This window comes from Lactuca sativa, chromosome 4 (assembly GCF_002870075.4).
Source record: "Lactuca sativa cultivar Salinas chromosome 4, Lsat_Salinas_v11, whole genome shotgun sequence".
In the NCBI taxonomy this organism is placed as follows: Eukaryota; Viridiplantae; Streptophyta; class Magnoliopsida; order Asterales; family Asteraceae; genus Lactuca; species Lactuca sativa.
The window spans coordinates 128,256,409-128,275,098 of record NC_056626.2 but is presented as its reverse complement, the minus strand read 5'-3'; the positions used below and the strand labels follow the sequence as shown (position 1 = coordinate 128,275,098).

Here is an 18,690-nt window from a genome sequence, read left to right as displayed (position 1 = left end):
TGTCATTTCAGGTTGATCTTCATGAACATCACTTTGAATAAAATTTGTTTTGATATATTATTTTTCTGTAGATTTTAGAGAAGTTTGATAAAGATCAACAAAATGCTTTGGTAAGCGGCATGTACAAGACCAATGAATGGTCGTTCCACATCAGTGACAAACATTTTCAATTTTTTTTCCTTGACCAATTTTATCATTAGGATGTGGATTTTTGCTATTTTCCAACTTCTGGTGGTTGCTTGTAATCTTGTTATTTTTTATGATAATAACCTCCACGACCTCGATTATACCCATGACTATTATGATTATATGATATTGCATTCACTTCAGGGAATGCACTAGAACCGGTCGGGATTGGTTGATGATTTTTCATCAATAGTTCATAGTTTTATTCAGCCATAAGAAGAAATGAGATTAATTCATAATATATTCTTTTTAAATCTTTCTCACGATATTGCTACTGCAGGAGCATGTTGGTGGCATGGAAAGTAGAGAAAATTTTCTCTAGCATAACATAGTTTTTCATAGTGAAAATACTAATCAAAATAAAGACTTGTATGTTCAACAATTGTTAGTTAATAAATTTCATAAAATAATTTGTAAGCATTGTACATGTAAACTTATAAAAAATACATACCTGAAAATAATAAGAGCGATAAAGAGTTAGAGCTCTATGGTAAAGTCGTGCTGATAACGTGTTATAAAATATGATCAAATAACAAGATAAGTTATAGAGTAAAGAAAGACATGAGAGTAGAGAAAACTTTTATTCCAATACTTGTGATGAAATCATCAAACTTTACAATACATAATATTCACTATTTATACTAGACAAAGAAGATGAAAGGTGATGTATGATATGAATGCTCATTATAGTGGTGCATAACTACACTCATAAAACACATAATAATGTTTGCTATAATGTTCACTAATTATGGAGAGTAATGGGGGAATATGGAGAATCCAATAGTCATTCACTAAATAATAATTCATAACAATTTTATATTATTTTAGTATAAATAATATTAATAAATAAATAAAGTGGAGTTAGTAAACCTTACACTACATGACAAATGCATATCAAGGGTTACATATACAATTTTTTTGTGAATTCGTCACCAAATGCGACAAATTCTATACCCGACTAAATGCCCAACTTTTAACGGAAAGAATTTAGGAAGCAACCTAATTTTCGTGTAACGTATTATCATTTTTTATAATAATGATTTTATTAGCAAATTGAATTTTTATAATTCAAATTAAATATTTATACATCATTTATACCATATTTTCTTTATAAAAATACCACACTTTTTATAAAGAATATCATCTTTTTATATAAATTACCACACTTTTATAAACTTACTATATTTTTATAAAAAAGGAAGAGAGATGAATTAAAGACAAGATGTGTTCATCTTTTCCTAACACCATCTTTATCCATCATACATCCAGGTATTACACCACATGCAACTAAACAACCATCACCTCACCCCACCCCACCCCCTCCCCTCCCTCCTTTTAATTCGGCTCAACCCCTCACTCTAACTTCGTCTTCTTCATTTCTCCATCTTTCTCTCACGAGCAAGTTGATACTCCATAGATTAATTTTCTCAAGTTGGTTCTTGGATTTTTGGTAAGCATTTTCTTGTTAGTCTAGTAATTTTACATACATTCATCCTAGTTTTGTTACTTTTACACACATTAACATGTGTTAAAATACATATGATAATACCATATTCAAGTGTTCTTAAACCATCTTCAAGTGTTCCAAGTTTGAGGATCTCCATCTTCATCTCTTTATCCACTAAGAAATCAACTCAAGGTGAGTCCATACCCCTTATTTTCGAGATTTTCATATTTTAAGGGGGGAGGGGGGAATAAAACTAAACTTGTGTAATAACACTAGCTGTTATGCAAGCTTAGTCTTCAAAATGTGTAAAAGTATTATTTACATGAAATAATGTTATTACCTAGTATTATGAACATTTATGTGTGGTATGTTGTTTAAAATACAAAAAAAATCTCTGAATAATGAGTATAAACATACTATATGTTTTTGAGAAAAGGTCACAAAAACAAAACTTTAAAAACTATGGTTTTTATGAACATGATATGACTTTTCTAACAAAAATGGTTTTAACCAAGCTTGTAACACCCTAAATCTGGTATGACTTGAAACCCTCAAGAAATTACATTTTAACATAATTGGTCCTTTGAGTACGTTGGGTGTACTTAAGTGTACGCTTAGCGTACTATGCATGGTTGGTCGCGGAGGAGCTGGATGAACGCTAGGAGTACCAGCAGTACGCTGGGCGTACATGACAGGGGTCCAAAACCCTAATTTTCGGACATGAGGCCTATTTAAGCGACCTTAAGTCCCTTGTACTTAACCCTAGAGAGCCTCCACAGCTTTAGAACGTCCTTACACTCCAGAGAAACTTGTGAGACCATTTTGAGTTTTAAAGAGTGCATTTGTGGCCCTTTTAGTGTTCATTCCAAGAAGAAGAGGTGGTTAAACAAGTTTGAAACAAGTTGGTGCTTCAAGAACCTGCATCTTAGTCATCTTGCAAAGATTCTGGAGGTAAAAAGCTTGGATCTTTCATCTTAAATCTCTAGATTTAGTTAGGGTTTTCTAACTTGTCCCTTTTGGTTAATTTTGGACTTCCATTTGTGAGTTAAGCAACTTCAGAAGATGGGAAAGACAGATATGAGGTCCTTTGGTCCTTTAGAACCATAAAAATTGAGTCTGGATGGGAGTTTTGGCCTCATGCATGGGTTAAAGACTTTGGAAAGGTCTTAATGGAGGTGTTAGGTGTATACGAGGCATGCAAAGGCATAAAGTTGCCAACTTTATGCCTTAGGACATCTTATCAAACTTAGATATGGCTTTTGGACGTAAAGGAAACGAGTATTAAGCACTTAATGGAGAAAAGTGCTTAAACTGGATGTACGTTGGGCTTAACCCAATGTACGCCGCGTGTAGTCCTAAGACCCTAGTATGTTGCGTGTACCAAGATGGTACACCGAGCGTATGCATCACAGATGGGTCGAATATGTTTTGGGCCTTTGAGCCTTTGGGCCTCATTTTGGTTATTGGATTTGGTTGCATTCTGTGAATTATGGGCTATTTCATCTGTTATGGGCCATGAATATATTGGTTGGGCCTTATTGGGCCAAGAGGCCCATTAGTAATTTTGGACTTGGATTTTGGGCTTATTAGCAAGGCAAGGATAATTGGGCCTCATGGATGGGTTTGGAGTTTGGGTTTTCCTTTGACTGATCTAAGGTCCTAACATTGATTAATATTATTATTCAGCTCGGGAGGTTTCAGACTGTTATGGGAGCAGCTTTTGTATAAAGTAGTCATAGGCGAGTCTTCTCACCATACCCATAGGTCTAAGGCACCAAGGCCGACCGATTATGTGATTATGATATATGTGTTAGTCATTCTGTGATTTGATATAATATGTGATTGTGTGTTTTGCATGAAGACCCCAGGGGGAGCCCGTGACATTAGATGTAAGACCATGTGGGGTAGCCCATGAAAGTCCTAAGTAAAGACCATGTGGGGTAGCCCATGATATTGGATGTAAGACCATGTGGGGTAGCTCATGGCAATCCTAGGTAAAGACTTTGTGGGGTAGCCCATGGAAATGGATGTAAGATCATGTGGGGTAGCATATGACAGTCATAGGTAAAGACCATGTAGGGTAGCCCATGACACTCTTACAGGTTTTATGTATGCATGGTTTATGTGATATGTGTGTAGCTTTAATTAGCTAACAGGATATGTGTATGTATAGTGTGTGGTAATCTATGGGGAACTCACTAAGCATTTCGCTTACATGTTGTTGATTTGTTTCAGGTACATCCGAGCCCAAGAGCAAGGGCAAGGCGTGATGGCGCGGCGTGCACTCTATCTCTCTCTCTCTCTCTCTCTCACTCACTGATATGTTTTTGGGACACTTTGATGATTTGAATAAGTTGTAATGAATCGTTGATTTGAAAACAATTATGTTGGGATTTCATGGTTTATGCAATTATGTTTTATCAATTAAAAATGAAAATATTCTTTAAAAATTTGGGTCATTACAAAGCTATTACATTATTTTTGTGTGAAACAAACCAAAATATGTTATTTGGGACATATATATTGAAACTAGTCAAAAATATCAAAGATTTAGTTTTACAAAAAAAAAAAAAAAAAAAAACTAAAAAAAGTCTATCATTTTATGTAAAAATGAGTTTTTTTCTAGCAAAAATGGTCATCACTGGTTTATGGCACTATTTTTGTGGGTTTTGACTAAAAGTATAGGGTTTTAACATATAAAGTTAGCTTGAGTTAAATACCTCCAAAAAGGTAAAAATAAGTTTTACAAAGTTATACTTAACTAGTTACTGGTAAATGTCGTTAAAAATGGGCAAAAACTAAAAATTAGCTTTATCGTACTAAATGTTCTTATACTCGTGTTAGATGTGAATTTATATGATATAATATTTTAAAACATCTAGACATGTTGACTTATACGTATTTATATATATAAGTATATAAATGGACTTAACAAAACATTTATAATAAACTATAATTTGTATACTTTATCATTTTGGACGAAACATATAATTATTTAAATGTATAGTTATTTTACACTATATGTTTGCGATGGAAATGCAATATTTCCACTTACAAAAGGGTTTTCATTACACTATACGTAAACTTGTTGATACAATTTTGTGAGTCATAGTCTTCACGTACCTATCAAAGTACATACAAAAGTCATGTATTATAACTAGAATCTCCTGTAGAGAGAGCGTGATACTTGTGTATAGATCTATACGGGATTGACAATCCCGCACCTAAGCTGCTAGCTACAGTTTGACCGGCAGGTTTAGGGTGACAAATGTCTAAGATTCTGACGCCCGAATAACGTCGTAACAGACCATCTATGTCTTTTAGTACGATTATAAAAACTCACATGGGGTATATTAACAATACATTTGGTTTACGAGGTTAACATACATTCAAATGGTTTTATATAATAATAGAACTACATGATATTATTTTTCAGTACAACACCACTTACATTTTTGGTCTTAGGGTTTAAGACTTACAGCTCATTTTTAAAGAAAATGTTGGATTTTCTGAAAGCATACTCTATAATTTTACATGAGAAGTTACAGATTTTTCTCATACAAAACTCTTATGAACTCACCAACTTAATTGTTGACACTTTTTCAAAACCACGTGTATTCTTAGGAAATCAGTAGACAGGTAACCAAAAAGGTTTTAAAGATAGGGCGTCGTCGCGTCGCGTTATTTACTTTTGTCATATGTATTTGGTGTCAAGTAAACACTGTTTTGGATACAATGTAAACTTCTTAATTATCAATACGATGGTTGTATGACTTTGATCACTATTATTCATTATGTTATGATACAACATTAATCAGTTATCCTTTGCTAAGTAGCATTTCGTAATTTAAAGTAACTCCATGCTCTATTTCTCCAACTCGCCTCGTATCATTTTATATTTTCTAAAGTGATACATAATCACGAAAGATCTTATAAAGTGATACCTGGTCATGAAAGACATGTATTACAGGTACAAAAGGTTGTACTTTAAAAAGCCTAATGGTCGCTTTTGATGTAACGAGTATAATGTTATGATTTCCAATGATTTATTACAGGTTTTTTATTGGTAATATCGAGGTTTCTCCCGTCTACCTCTTGCTAGTTGGCAATATCGATCGATCTTCCGTCCTAGTGGTCCGACTTCTTGCTTTCTGGCTTGGAAAGACGTTTGCACGAGAACAAGCTTGGATTGTATGATCAGTGTGTTGGTGGTTTGGTTCAGTCAATCCAGGATTAGTTATATGACCGAACTGGTATATAACTCATTAAGTCTCCCTAGTTTGATTTGTTAGAAATAACAATTCAAATTAACCACTGTAACCGAGTCTTCCAAAAGTGGATGAGTCTAACATACACCTAATTGTTGATATGACGGTTCTACAAACCTATCTCCCATCATTATCCTATTATTTTGGTAACTTTCATATCGTTATTACGATTATTTATAAAATGGGGAGTTAACACAAGAAACCTCTCACTTTCCTCATTCTGTAATTTTTGCCCCCGGTTTCGTATCAGTTTATTTTCTCTTAATCTGTATGAACTATGGCTATGGAGAAAGATAGTAGAAGTATTAATAACACTTTGTCTTCCCCTTTCCCCAATAATTTAGACGAAATTGTCAAAATCTACTAAATTGATTCTTGGTTTAGACCCCAAATTCCTTCCGACTCACAATCCATTACCAATCATCCTTTGGGTTTTATGGGGGTGTATACCTAATTCTTTAAATCCATTTTGAGATTACATGCTTTCGACTTTTTGAGGGTAATTCTTGATTAGTATAGGCTTCACATCGCCTAAATCACTCCCAATGGTTTCCGTAAAATCGTGTGCTTCGTCATGCTCTGTAAGGCCCTAGACGTTGTTCCCAGTCTTCAATTGTTTTTTTTTTTTCATTTCTACATTATGATGGCTACCAACGATTGGGTCTCATTCTTTCTTTGTCATGGCCTAATTGACATCTACGACGAACTTTCCTCATCCATTAAAAGATGGAAACAAGATTTTTTCTTCGGTGATGCTGCTACCCAATTTCCTTAGGCTTTTCCCAACCTTTTTTTAATCCCCTTCACGATTTTTGGTATATCCCACATCGGTGCGACACGGTAATATAGATGAATATATATGTTGGAGTTCCCTTTCTCTCCACAAAGACTCTTTTGGAGAGACAATCTTGGGCTCTACATATATTTACATGGTATCAAAGTTGGCGTTCCGCACCCTCGTGGCTTAGCACATCCAAGTTTATCCTCACTAAGCTTCCGACCCTTAGGGAGAGTATTAGTATATCCCATATCAGTGCGACACGGTAATATAAGTGCATATATATATATATATATATATATATATATATATATATATATATATATATATATATATATTGGAGTTCCCCTTCTCTCCACAAGGGCTCTTTTAAAGAGACAATCTTGGGCCTCGTATTTTTTAGCTGCCACGACGTGGTTGTGTATTGACAACGACATGGCGATGTCCTAGGCTCAAACCCTAATTTTTCGGGCTTAAGGCCCTATATTAAGGGATGTGATGGCTAAGGTTCATCCACCCTCAACCTCCATTACCTCCAAGAGCCTTGGAGCAAACCCTAATCCACCCTCATCCATATTTGAGCTCCATTTGGTGTTTTTGTTTCTTTGAAGGAAGAAATAAGGAGTTATAGAGCTAGAGAGAAACAATCAAGCTTCATTACAAACTTTTGTGCATCTCCTGGACCCTTTGTGGGTGTCAATGTTCCTTTCCTTATGGTTATATTTGCTTAGATCTTGCCTTTTATGACATTTTAAGTCCTCTTTATGATATTGGTTGGAGTTTAGGGATGAACTCCAGATAAAGCTTGCAACTTTATTAAACTTGAATGTCCCTTGAGTGTTATACCTTTCGGATCTAAAAATTTGAGAGTGTTTTGAAGTCATACATGATAATTAGGTCACTTTTCTTTCCTTTTTTGACCTAGTTTTGAATGATTTTTATGATCCTTTGTGAAGCAAATACACATTATGGAATGTTTGAGCAAATAACTCTACATATGTAGAGCTTAATCAATTAAGTTGTCTTCAGATAGAAACCACAATGTGGTATGATGCTCGCTAGGGTTGAGCAGCGGAACATGGGTACCCGTTTCCGTTTCCGGAACCACCGGTTCCGGTTCCTAAAATTTTGAAACCGTCTTAAACGGTTGCGATTCCGATTCTCAATTTTTCGGAATCGATACCCGTTGGGTACTCACCGGAACCGGATATATATATATATATATATATATATATATATATATATATATATATATATATATATATATCAAAGTTGTAGAAATCGCTCGACGTAGGCTAATCGATGGACTGGGGTCAAATGATTAATTGGGGACCATTAGTTATTAAAAATATTAATAAATTAATAAATATAACATTAATCCTAATAATATAAAATTAAATATAACATTATAAATGAACAAAATTATTAAAAAATTAATAAATATAACATTATAATTGAACAAAATTATTATAAAAATTAATAAATATAACTATCTCCAAACATTGAAGGCCATTTTCATGGCCAAATTTGTAGCCATGTTTCAAATCTCAGACATCAATTTTTCCCTATCCTCAACTTCAAACATGATTCCACCTTCATCATCATCAACAAAATGATTACCTTTATTTGAATTTCATTACCAATTTCTTCTAGCAATTTGGATGTTGATGTTGAAGGTTGCATATATCCAGTGACTTCTTTTTCATTCTTGATAATTGATTCTATGGTATCATATTTAGTTGCAAAAACTCATGATGTCAAATTTGTTCCTAATGCATAACAAGATGTCAAATTTCCCAATATCATTGCGGGCAACACTTGAGAACTTCATTTAAGCATTTTATCGAACACATGACGGGCATGAAAAGTAGTGTCCGATTTGAACTGATGAGACTAGAAATTTTTACCCAAGATCAGTTATAGTGTCCCATTTTATCATACAACTGTACAGGTTTGATAATTGAGTTTGATAATTAAATATAAAGAGGTTTGATTATCGAGTTATGTAGAGGTTTGATAATCGAATACAAACACCTCAGAACAAATGGAAGGCGAGCTTGAAATCAAATATGGTTTGCTGAAATCTTATTGAGTTTGAATGTTAATTCGATCAATAATAGAAACATGAAAAATGAAATCAGATTGAACGTATCTATAATATATCAAAACTTGTCAAGGGAAGAAAGAACATTCAGTTAAGATGAATCGAGAATCAGAACGAATCGAATATTAAGTCATCATCCATTGAAATCGACAACAACAGTAAAAAATTAAGCAAATAACTCATCAAGTATTGCATACATAACCTCGATTCGACCTAATATCCTCCTCACTAATCCTTTCCAGATTACCCAAATATTGATTGTTGATTGGGTTCGGTACTTGAGAACTCGTGGAAAAAAATAATGACAGAGTCGGTACTCGAGAACTCGTGGTAGAAGACGATTATTGATTCCAGATTAAGCAATTATTTATTGTTGATTGGGTCCGATACCTCATCAGGGAGGAGTAGTCGAGCAGGGGAGGAGATGAGCCATCAAGAAAATTGGGGGAAGAACGAGATGCAAAGAACATATATGAAAGAATAAAAGTTTGAGCATCCCACATTGAAGCTTGAGCATTCTATCAGGGAAAACATACTTTATATAAAGGGAATCCTCCTTACAAAAATAAACACATTTATGTTTTAGGCAAGCCGACTCCATATACTGGTGGGTCTTTTAAAGACTTTTGGACCGAGTTGGACTGATTTGATCCGAGTTGGGCCGGTTTTGACCGATATTGACCAATTCCGCCTAGCTTAACACTCTAACCCTTATTCGTAGGCAGTTAGAGGTTGCCAATCGTCTAGGCGCCGATTAATCGGCCACCTAGGTCGATTTTTACAACCATAATATATATATATATATATATATATATATATATATATATATATATATATATATATATATATAAACTAAGTCATATTTAAAGAAATTAACTAATATTTCTAAGTTGTTTTTCCTTGATTTTTTTATTCCTCAAACACTTATGCAAATAACTATTTTTTGAACGGATTTATGCAGATAACTTACTCCAAAACTAACAAATGTGATATAGTTTATGTTACTTTAACACCAAGTGCAGTGATGCCATGGAAAAATAATGCATTAAAGGTCTCTCTCTCTCTCTCTCTCTCTATATATATATATATATATATATATATATATATATATATATATATATATATATATTTTAAACTTATAGAATAATTTCTACTGACAGATTGCGTATAGATTATTTTCATGGAGAATGATGATGGAGAGTAACTAAATTCCTTTAGTTTTTTTTAAATGGGTACCCGGAACTGGAACCGGAATTGGTGGTTCCGGTTCCGGTTCTAAAATATTGAGAACTGATACAACCGGTTGCGGTTCCGACATCTTAGGAACCGCCGATTTTGGTTAAGGTTTCGGTTCCATCAAATTTAACCGGGTACCTGCTTATGCTCACCCCTAATGCTCGCCATGACGTAGTAAATGAGGGTATCACGTCTGTTTTGTTGGTTTGCTGCCATGACATGGTCACATGTTTGTCATAACGTGGTGACAGAGTTAGTCACGACTGTGTTGGATAGCCACGACGCGACCAGTGGTTGGCCAAAATGTGGTAACCTTTTTGAGTTGACTTTTGGTCTAATTGGTAGTTTTGTTAGTACACTAAGGGGTTGCCCTTATATGGTTCTTTAGGTGGTGTGTAGCGCCAACCTTTCGACTGTACGAGTTTTAGTATATTCAACTTCGAGTGTAGGTTAGTCTTCTCACTACGCTGTGTGTGATGTTAAACCGTCTTTGTGATACTTAATGTATGTTGGGTGGGCCTGTATTGGTATGTGATATTTTGGGAAACTCATTAAACTGTGTGCTTACGGTTTCATGTTTAAACGTTTCAGGTACTTATGGTTCTAAAAGAAATGACTCAACTTGATCGTATTGCATCCACTTGAGTTTTATTACCACATTATTAATTATGATGTTAGTTTGATGTTTGAGAACACTTTACACTCTAATTGTTTTTTGAACAAATGATTGAAGGTTTTGATGGTTGAAAAATAAAATTTTTATTTAGTATTTTGACTATTTTTGAGACGTTACAAAGGTACCCAGTACCCACAAACTCAATGATTATTTACTAATTATATACTTGATGGGAGCACAACTCTTTGGTATATAGTTTTGTGATCGTGCATATGATCCATATCATCAAAATATATTTCATATGCGAACCCATTGCCATCCCAATATGTCAAATGGATTATTAGTAGTAATATTTTACCGGCGAGACTTGTAACGAAATTAAACACATGTTAAAGTTTGATCTAAAATGTGACTTCATTGGTCTATTGGACACAAAACGAATAAGAATCAAATAAATTAGAAATTAAACACATGTTAAAGTTAGGAGATAAAATGCGACTTCAATGGTCTGTTGTACAAAAAAAAAAAAAAAAGGAATGAGAATCAAATAAATTAGAACGTGATAGTTTTGAATCAAATAAATTAGAAGATGATAGTTTGTTGTTATGTATAACATTAATTCTAAAAGATAGGGTGTAGACTAGGAGAATAAAACATTACGTGATTCCAACCATCGGCTACACAATCCAATGGCTGACAAGGCAAGTTGTGAAACGAAGCTTGACTGTATCCATTTTCAGTTCGACTTTTATTTATTTATTTATTTAATTTAAGATTAAGATGCTTTGTTAATTGTTAATTTAATTGTTTGGGGGCTATAACTTAAGTTATAAGCGAGAGAGCTTTCTCTGTTTTTTGGGCTTAGCCTTTTTCCGGTGTTCGACTTCGACCCACCCACACATCCACTGTTCCCAACCCCCTCGATTCCCCTTCGCGACACTTCTCTCCACCACACACGCACACGGACACCCAAACCGATACAAACACCACCGCCTTTCGCCTTCTTCGCATCGTCCTTGCTATCGCTTTCCAAGATCGCAGATCGGAGTTGTAGTTGTAGATCGGAATTACCCTATCTATTTATCTACGGTATGCGTTTTCTCTCCGTACGTATGTTCGATTTTCTGGTTTTGTTTATAAATTTTGTTATTGTGTGCTACTTCTGGTTAATTTGGAGTTGAAATTTAGGGTTTCGAAGCGCTCGAAGGTCTGATAATGTTTATCGAGGAAGTATTTTGCTTTTCTCTTTGTTTTTTTTTTCTTCGGTTTTTTAACGCAACATATTTCCTCGATTTGTGAATCGAAGTTCATATGTGAAAGTATATATATATTGCTACACTACCCTACGTGCCGATGTAGGATGCCCTTTTTTTCCTTTTGATCCAATATATGACGAATATAGCACGGGGTGTTATAAAAGTCTGAAGAGTATATAAAAAGTACGGTTTACTATTAATATGTTGAAATTAACGACATATAAGTCTTTACTATTAACTTATTGGAACTAATGACATGGAAGCAGCGTTGTTGTGTATTTATGAATGTGCTCATACACTTTAAGGACTAGTGGTAGGGAGGTTTCTTGAGAAGTCGATAGTGTGAGAAGTACACTTTACTCACTGCTGAGTGTATTATAGAAAGTGATTGTTTTCTCTTTGATTGTGTGAAACAATTGCGTAGGTGATACGTGACTAGGTGAGATGCTTTTGGTTATCTTGAATGTGATGATATTGTTTAAGTTGAATGCTTGATTTTTTAAATCTTGTTGTGCGGAGCTCATTTTGTTTAAAGCATCATTCTTTTTTATGGGCTTTAGTTGGTAAATGACTAGGTATTGGAGTGTTGTTGATGTTGTAATCTCATATAACATCACTTGTTGTATGGCTAAATTCAAGTCAAGTAGTCAATACTGAATAGTTCTTTATAGTAAGCAAAGTAATATTTTGATTTTATCTGTAGGTCTTCCAGATACTTCTTGGATGACCTTGGGACTGCATTTGAACAATGACATCGAGTATGTTGGCTGGAGAGCGGAGGTATAATTCTTTCATTTATCTCTTTCTTTCTGTTTTACTTTTAATTAAAACAAGGGATCTTAGTTTTGTAATGTTATTTACTTCCTGTTTTCCTCTTTTGCCTTTTACATTCCTGAACAGCATGAAATCAATGTACTTAATCTTCTATTGTTTTCTGTTTTAGGTGGGCCTCTGCAAGAAGAGGTGGCATGACTGTTTTGGGGAAAGTTGCTGTTCCTAAACCTCTGAATTTACCTAGCCAAAAGTACGCTTTTACTGCTGAATAGTCAACTATCTTTGAATCTATGTAACAAATAATAATAACCAATGTTTTTTCTTGCTGTTTCAAGGTTAGAGAATCATGGTCTGGATCCAAATGTTGAGATTGTTCCCAAGTGAGCACTGCTTTATAATAATTCTATACTCTTGTTAATTGTTGTAATATTCTCTATGCCACTTTTACCCTTCAAGTTACTTACATTGCTGTTATTTTCTCTAACAGGGGCAGCCTTAGTTGGGGAAGTCGGCCATCTTCTTCAACCTCAAATCCTTGGGGTGCATCAGCAGTATCACCAAATTCTGATGGTAACACCGTTTCGCCACGTCATCCAACTGGCCGCCCATCATCTGGCGGGGGCCTCAGTCGACCATCGACAGCTGGCAGTGAAAGAACCCATGAGCCTTCTGCTAACACATGGGGTCCAAATTCCAGGCCATCATCTGCTTCAGGGGTATTAACGTCAAACCAGTCAACACTAACAACCTCACGCCCACTCAGTGCAGAGACAAGACCTGGTAGCTCACATTTATCCCGTTTTGCTGAACCCACATTTGATAATTCCGTGGCGTGGGGCCCTAATGGTACTTCAGATAAGCTTGTAAGTTCTTCTTCATCATAACAGAGATGCTCTTGTGTTGATTGTTAACAAAAAGGAATCTTTTAATCAGTCTTTGACTCTTCTTTTTTCTGCAGTCAATACCCTCTAAGGGTAATGATTTTTCTCTGAGTTCTGGGGACTTTCCAACTTTGGGTTCTGAAAAAGATGCAAAGAGTAGCGAACCACATGGTAATTTTAATTGGTTATATTACAAACCATTTTAGCAGTAATTTCATCAGTCATCTAATAAAGATTGTTTCTGCATTTTATGGATTGTTTTTTTGCGTTTGTGTCAGATCATGAATCTCATGTTCGTCCTGGCTCAGCCTCTGGCAGAACTGCACCTTTCAAAGAGAGAAATGAAATGTCTCAGCATGGTTTGTGTTTTTTTTTAGCCTTCATTTTTCTATTATCTATTGAATCTTTTTTGGCAATTTGCAGATGATTGTGTATGTATTACATTCCTTGATACTAATATTTTCTTGACTGCAGATACCAAGAGTGGAAGTGTTGAAACTTGGACAAGAGAAGGTCCACCACATGTTGAAGAACACTGGCAAGGGGAACCACACCAATATCTCAACCCTAATGTCCCCCCTCAACATTTTGATGCATGGCGTGGCCCACCAATGAATGCACCTGGTGTTTGGTATAGAGGACCACCACCACCCGGAGGTCCACCATACCCCCCTGTTCCTCATGGCGGCTACCCAATGGAACCTTTCCCTTACTATCGCCCTCAGATGCCACCTCCTTTAGCAAATTCACAACAGGGTCCTCCACCGGGGCCCGGTCCAAGAGGTCATCATCCAAGAAATGGAGATTTCTATAGACCCCAGATGCCTGATGCTTTTATACGCCCTGGTATGCCTATTAGGCCTGGGTTTTACCCTGGTCCTGTGCCTTACGAAGGGTATTTTGGTCCACCAATGGGGTATAATCACAATCCCAATGACCGTGATAACCCGTTTATGGGAATGCCACCTGGACCACCTGTTTACAACATGTGTCCACCTCAAAACCCTTCGGAGCTTGGTGATCCCCATTTTAGAGGTGGTGTGCGTGGGCCCGGAAACATGTATGTTCCGGAACAATTGGATTCTGTTCCTCCACATGAAGAGCCTCGTGGGCCATACAAAGTTCTTAGGAAACGTGAAAACGAAAGGAATGCTGACGTGGACGAGGGTAGTTGGGAGAATCAGACTACAACAAACTCATTGGCTTTAGAAAAGAATGAGCAGCCACAGCCAAGACCATCATTCCACAAAAGTGACACCAGAAGGAATGAAGATATGTCTTCTAGAAGAAACACACCTGCTGAGAATAATCCTCCTCCTTCCAGGGTGTTAGGAAGCCAAAATTACCCTTCTAATTCTAAAGCATCCAGTGAGAGTTGGGGTAAAAGATCAGAAATTGTGACACCTGTTTCAGAAGTGGCTCAGGATGTTTCAGCTAACCCTAAAGATGCAAGCTTGATACAAAAGATTGAAGGTTTGAATGCAAAAGTACGGGGGGCTTCTGATGTTGCATCTGGTAATTTAAAAGAGGAGCAAAAGAATAGGTTAGTTAATAACCCCAATCCCAAGGACAATTCTACCCTTACATTTGGTACCATTTCCAACACTGAAGATCTTGCCCCTCCTCGTGACATCAATCTTTCTAAAGATAATACCTCAAAATCTACCACAGCAAGCGCATCAGTAGTCTCAAGGTTTATGATATGGATTTTTTTTAATGTTTGATTGTATACATTTTATATAACAATTTTGTTTTAACTAACTTTTATGTATAATATTATATTCAGGCAACCGCATCATGGAGCGCGAAAAGGAAGACCAGTTAATCAAGATAATGATGGGTGGCGAAAGAAATCTCCAATTCCAGGATCTGAGAATGTTGTTCATGTTTCTGCAGAGAACTCTGAAACTAAGAACACAGGCGATTCTCTGACTCCAATGGTTGACCCTGCTGATGGTCAAGCACAGGTAAAGCAGTGCTGAAGAACACCAATTTATCATCATTTTTTATGTGGATGTGGATGTGGCTAACCATCTATTTATGCATGCTGAATCAGCGAGCTAGGATGAGGGAGTTGGCTAAACAGCGTGCAATTCAATTACAGAAGGAAGAGGAAGAGAGAATAAGGGAACAGAAAGCAAAGGCCCTTGCAAAATTGGAAGAGTTGAATAGGCGTACAACACTAGCAGCAGATGGTACAACACAGACTGCTGAAGCTTCTGCTACTGCTACTAGTGTTGTTGAGCAGGAGGATGTGGAGGGATCATCCCAAAAACCAAAAACAGGACCAGATACTGATACTAGCAAAGTGAGTTCAGATCTGAACACAAAAGGTCAATCTCAAGCAGTTGTCCAAGTCAGCAACAGTAAGAACAGTGAACAAGAGGCTGTTGTTGATGCTGAAAAGCCTGAAAGCAAAACTGTTCCTGTCCCATTGTCAACAACACAACAGAGAAAGAGAAATAACAAGAGTAGCAAGAATAAGCCTAAAGTTGATGATGTGATAGAAGGTGACGTGGCAAAGGTTTCTTCAGATCCAACATCTCATGTTGAAGTAGTAGATTCAAGCAAGGATGCAATGCAATCTAACAGCCAGTATAATAAAGGTCAGCAGCACTCGAGAAGGATGCCTAGGAATCCACAAGCTAATAATAACAATAACAGATCAGCAGATAGGTTTCATGGGAATGATGGTGTTGTGTGGGCCCCTGTTAGGGCCCACAACAAAGAAGATCGTGGCGATGAGCACAGTCAAAGTCAAAGTCAAAGCCAAAGAGTTGTTCAGGATGATGTGGTGGTGCCAGCAAAGACGTCGGTCCAGACTAATCTGAAAAGCAGAAGGGCAGAAATGGAAAGATATGTTCCGAAGCCAGTAGCTAAAGAACTGGCACAGCAATCATCAACACCATCTTCACCCATGAAAGGTGCATTAGAAGAAGATACATCAGAAGAATTGGTTGCTCAACCTGTAGTTCCAGTATCATCTGATAATATTAGTAAGCAAAATAAGGTGCCGATGAAATCCCAGCAACAGGGAGTGTCTGTAAAGAAAAATAATAATAATAATCAGAAAGCTGTGGGTGTGGGTGTGAGCCAGAAGAGTGAAGTAACAGGTGAAACGAATGTGATGCATGACTGGGACCCGTCTGATGGGTGGTTTATGCCTGAATATCCACCACCAACAACCAATACAACCAGTACAACAAGTGTTGTGAAAGATGAAGGTGGTGGTAATAAAGGAAAGAAACCAGCACCAGCAGCATATAACAAGAGTCAGAGTAGGAGCACAGTGGCAGTGGCAGTGAAAAATCATCAGGATGAAGCCGAGGTAATAACAGAAAGGCCTACTTCTGCGAAAGAGAATCGTTCTACTCATTGGCAACCAAAACCTCAAGCTCAAGCAGCAGCATATAAAGGTCAAGGTGGTGGTGGTGAGGAACATCATCATGGTGGTGAAGAGGGTAGAAGAGAGAGAAAGCCAAGAGGAGGAGGAGTACGCATTCATTCCCCAAATAATAACATGGAGGATGAAGCCCCTCCATTTGAGCAGCAGCAGCAGCCAGGTTTTAGGAAGTATGGGCAAAACAACCGTGGCGGTGGTGGTGGGCGGCAGCATAATAGCAATAATAATGCAAATATAAACCGGGAAAGGCCAAGGCAAAATCTGCATTATGAGTATCAGCCAGTCGGATCAAACAAACTGGATGGAGGTGCTGGTGCAGCTGATGGGTCTGGGAATGCAGCGGGTCAGAGGTACAAAGAGAAGGGTTCAGGTCAATCAAGACGGGGTGGTGGTGGGGGTAACTTTTATGGGCGGCAATAGTGGTGGTGATTGAAGTGAAGAGAAGTCAGATGATGTTTACTTTTTTTTTTGGGGGTCAGAAAATTGGTGGGTGATGTGAAGGTATGAATGGGGGGTTATATTTTAGTGGTTTAATAATACTTATGATTTTATAAATGTGTTATTGGTATGGTATGTCAGGTAGGGGCATGCATGCATTGAGAAGAGAGAATAGAGTTTGGGTTGTTTAGGGCAGGCAGACAGACAGACAGAGAGAGAGAGCGAGGAAGGCTAAGTGTTGCAGTTTATTACACGAGAGGGAGGGACGTGGCGGTTTCTTATGTGAGTGTTCTGAATATTGTAATATTCTTCTGTCTTTCTTTCTTGTTATTAGGAGAGGAGCTATACATTGTGTTGTGGAAGGAAGGAATGATGCGTTTTGGTGATTTGTTGTGGAAAGGAGAGAGATGAGATGAGCCCCTTCTTGTTTGGCCTAATATTGTTTTAAAGTTACTGGTTTGCCCTGAATATTTGGTAGATAGATCTGATCTGATGTCATGAACCTTGTTATTGTTGTTTCACTGTTTCATCTAATAGCATCTAGCTAATTCTCAGTTAACGTTACATCATGTCGTCAAGTTGTTTTTAGTCACACTCAAATGCCCTATTATTTCATTTCCTTTTTTTTTTTTTTTTTTTTTTTAAAATTTTTTTTTAAAGAAAGGGATTTTACATCGGTTAGCCATATCTTGGGTCGGAACCCAACCCAACGATAAACTCTGGTGGTTTGTTGGAGAAGAGAATGATATTTTTACATGATTTGCGTTTCTCCACTAGCATTTACTCATTTCAGGAGTCAACATAGGGGTGACAATGTGGCCCAACGGGGAAAATAGCATCTCTGCCCCTGTCTTTGAATTCAGCCGTATCCTTGGATTCAAACCCCCAAAAAGGGTCCTTTCGGTATCACCTTTGTTTGTTTAGCAATGTCAAAAAGTCTCATGGACCTCAATATTGTATAGTGGATATTTATTTAAAAAATCGGGGACAAGGGCGGAGACGGGGGTGGACGTTTCTATCCTGAACCCTCAATCGAGGATCTGTTAATATATTATTTATATTAATATATACTAATTATATAAATATAATAACTAATAATATTGTTTTTGAGCTTTCAAATATCAACAAAATACCATATTTTTAAGCTGCCAGCAAGGTTCTAAATAACATAAAGTGTGACTTGACGACAATGTCAAGCCTTAACTTTTTATTTTCGTCATGACGCAACTTAAGGCGACAATTTTGTATACAATTAATATTTTTATATCTATTTTTTACAGTTATATATATATATATATATATA

At 36.6% G+C, this 18,690-nt stretch overlaps 1 protein-coding gene across 2 annotated transcripts; it reads left to right on the top strand.

Moving 5' to 3' along the window:
- Positions 1–11,463: 11,463 nt before the first annotated feature.
- On the top strand, positions 11,464–17,951 carry LOC111911803 (protein MODIFIER OF SNC1 1). Of its 2 annotated transcripts, none has more exons than XM_042901154.1 (11): positions 11,464–11,724; positions 12,604–12,671; positions 12,835–12,915; positions 13,001–13,045; positions 13,153–13,528; positions 13,624–13,717; positions 13,825–13,905; positions 14,021–15,239; positions 15,333–15,513; positions 15,603–17,450; positions 17,529–17,951. In XM_042901154.1, exons 2-10 carry the CDS (start codon positions 12,640–12,642, stop codon positions 17,367–17,369), a joined length of 3,876 nt encoding a protein of 1,291 aa, XP_042757088.1. In that variant the 5' UTR covers positions 11,464–11,724; positions 12,604–12,639; the 3' UTR covers positions 17,370–17,450; positions 17,529–17,951. The 2 variants fall into 2 exon arrangements, with proteins under 2 accessions (XP_042757088.1, XP_042757087.1); XM_042901153.1 differs by having other exon boundaries at positions 12,595–12,671.
- The last annotated feature ends 739 nt before the right edge of the window (positions 17,952–18,690 follow it).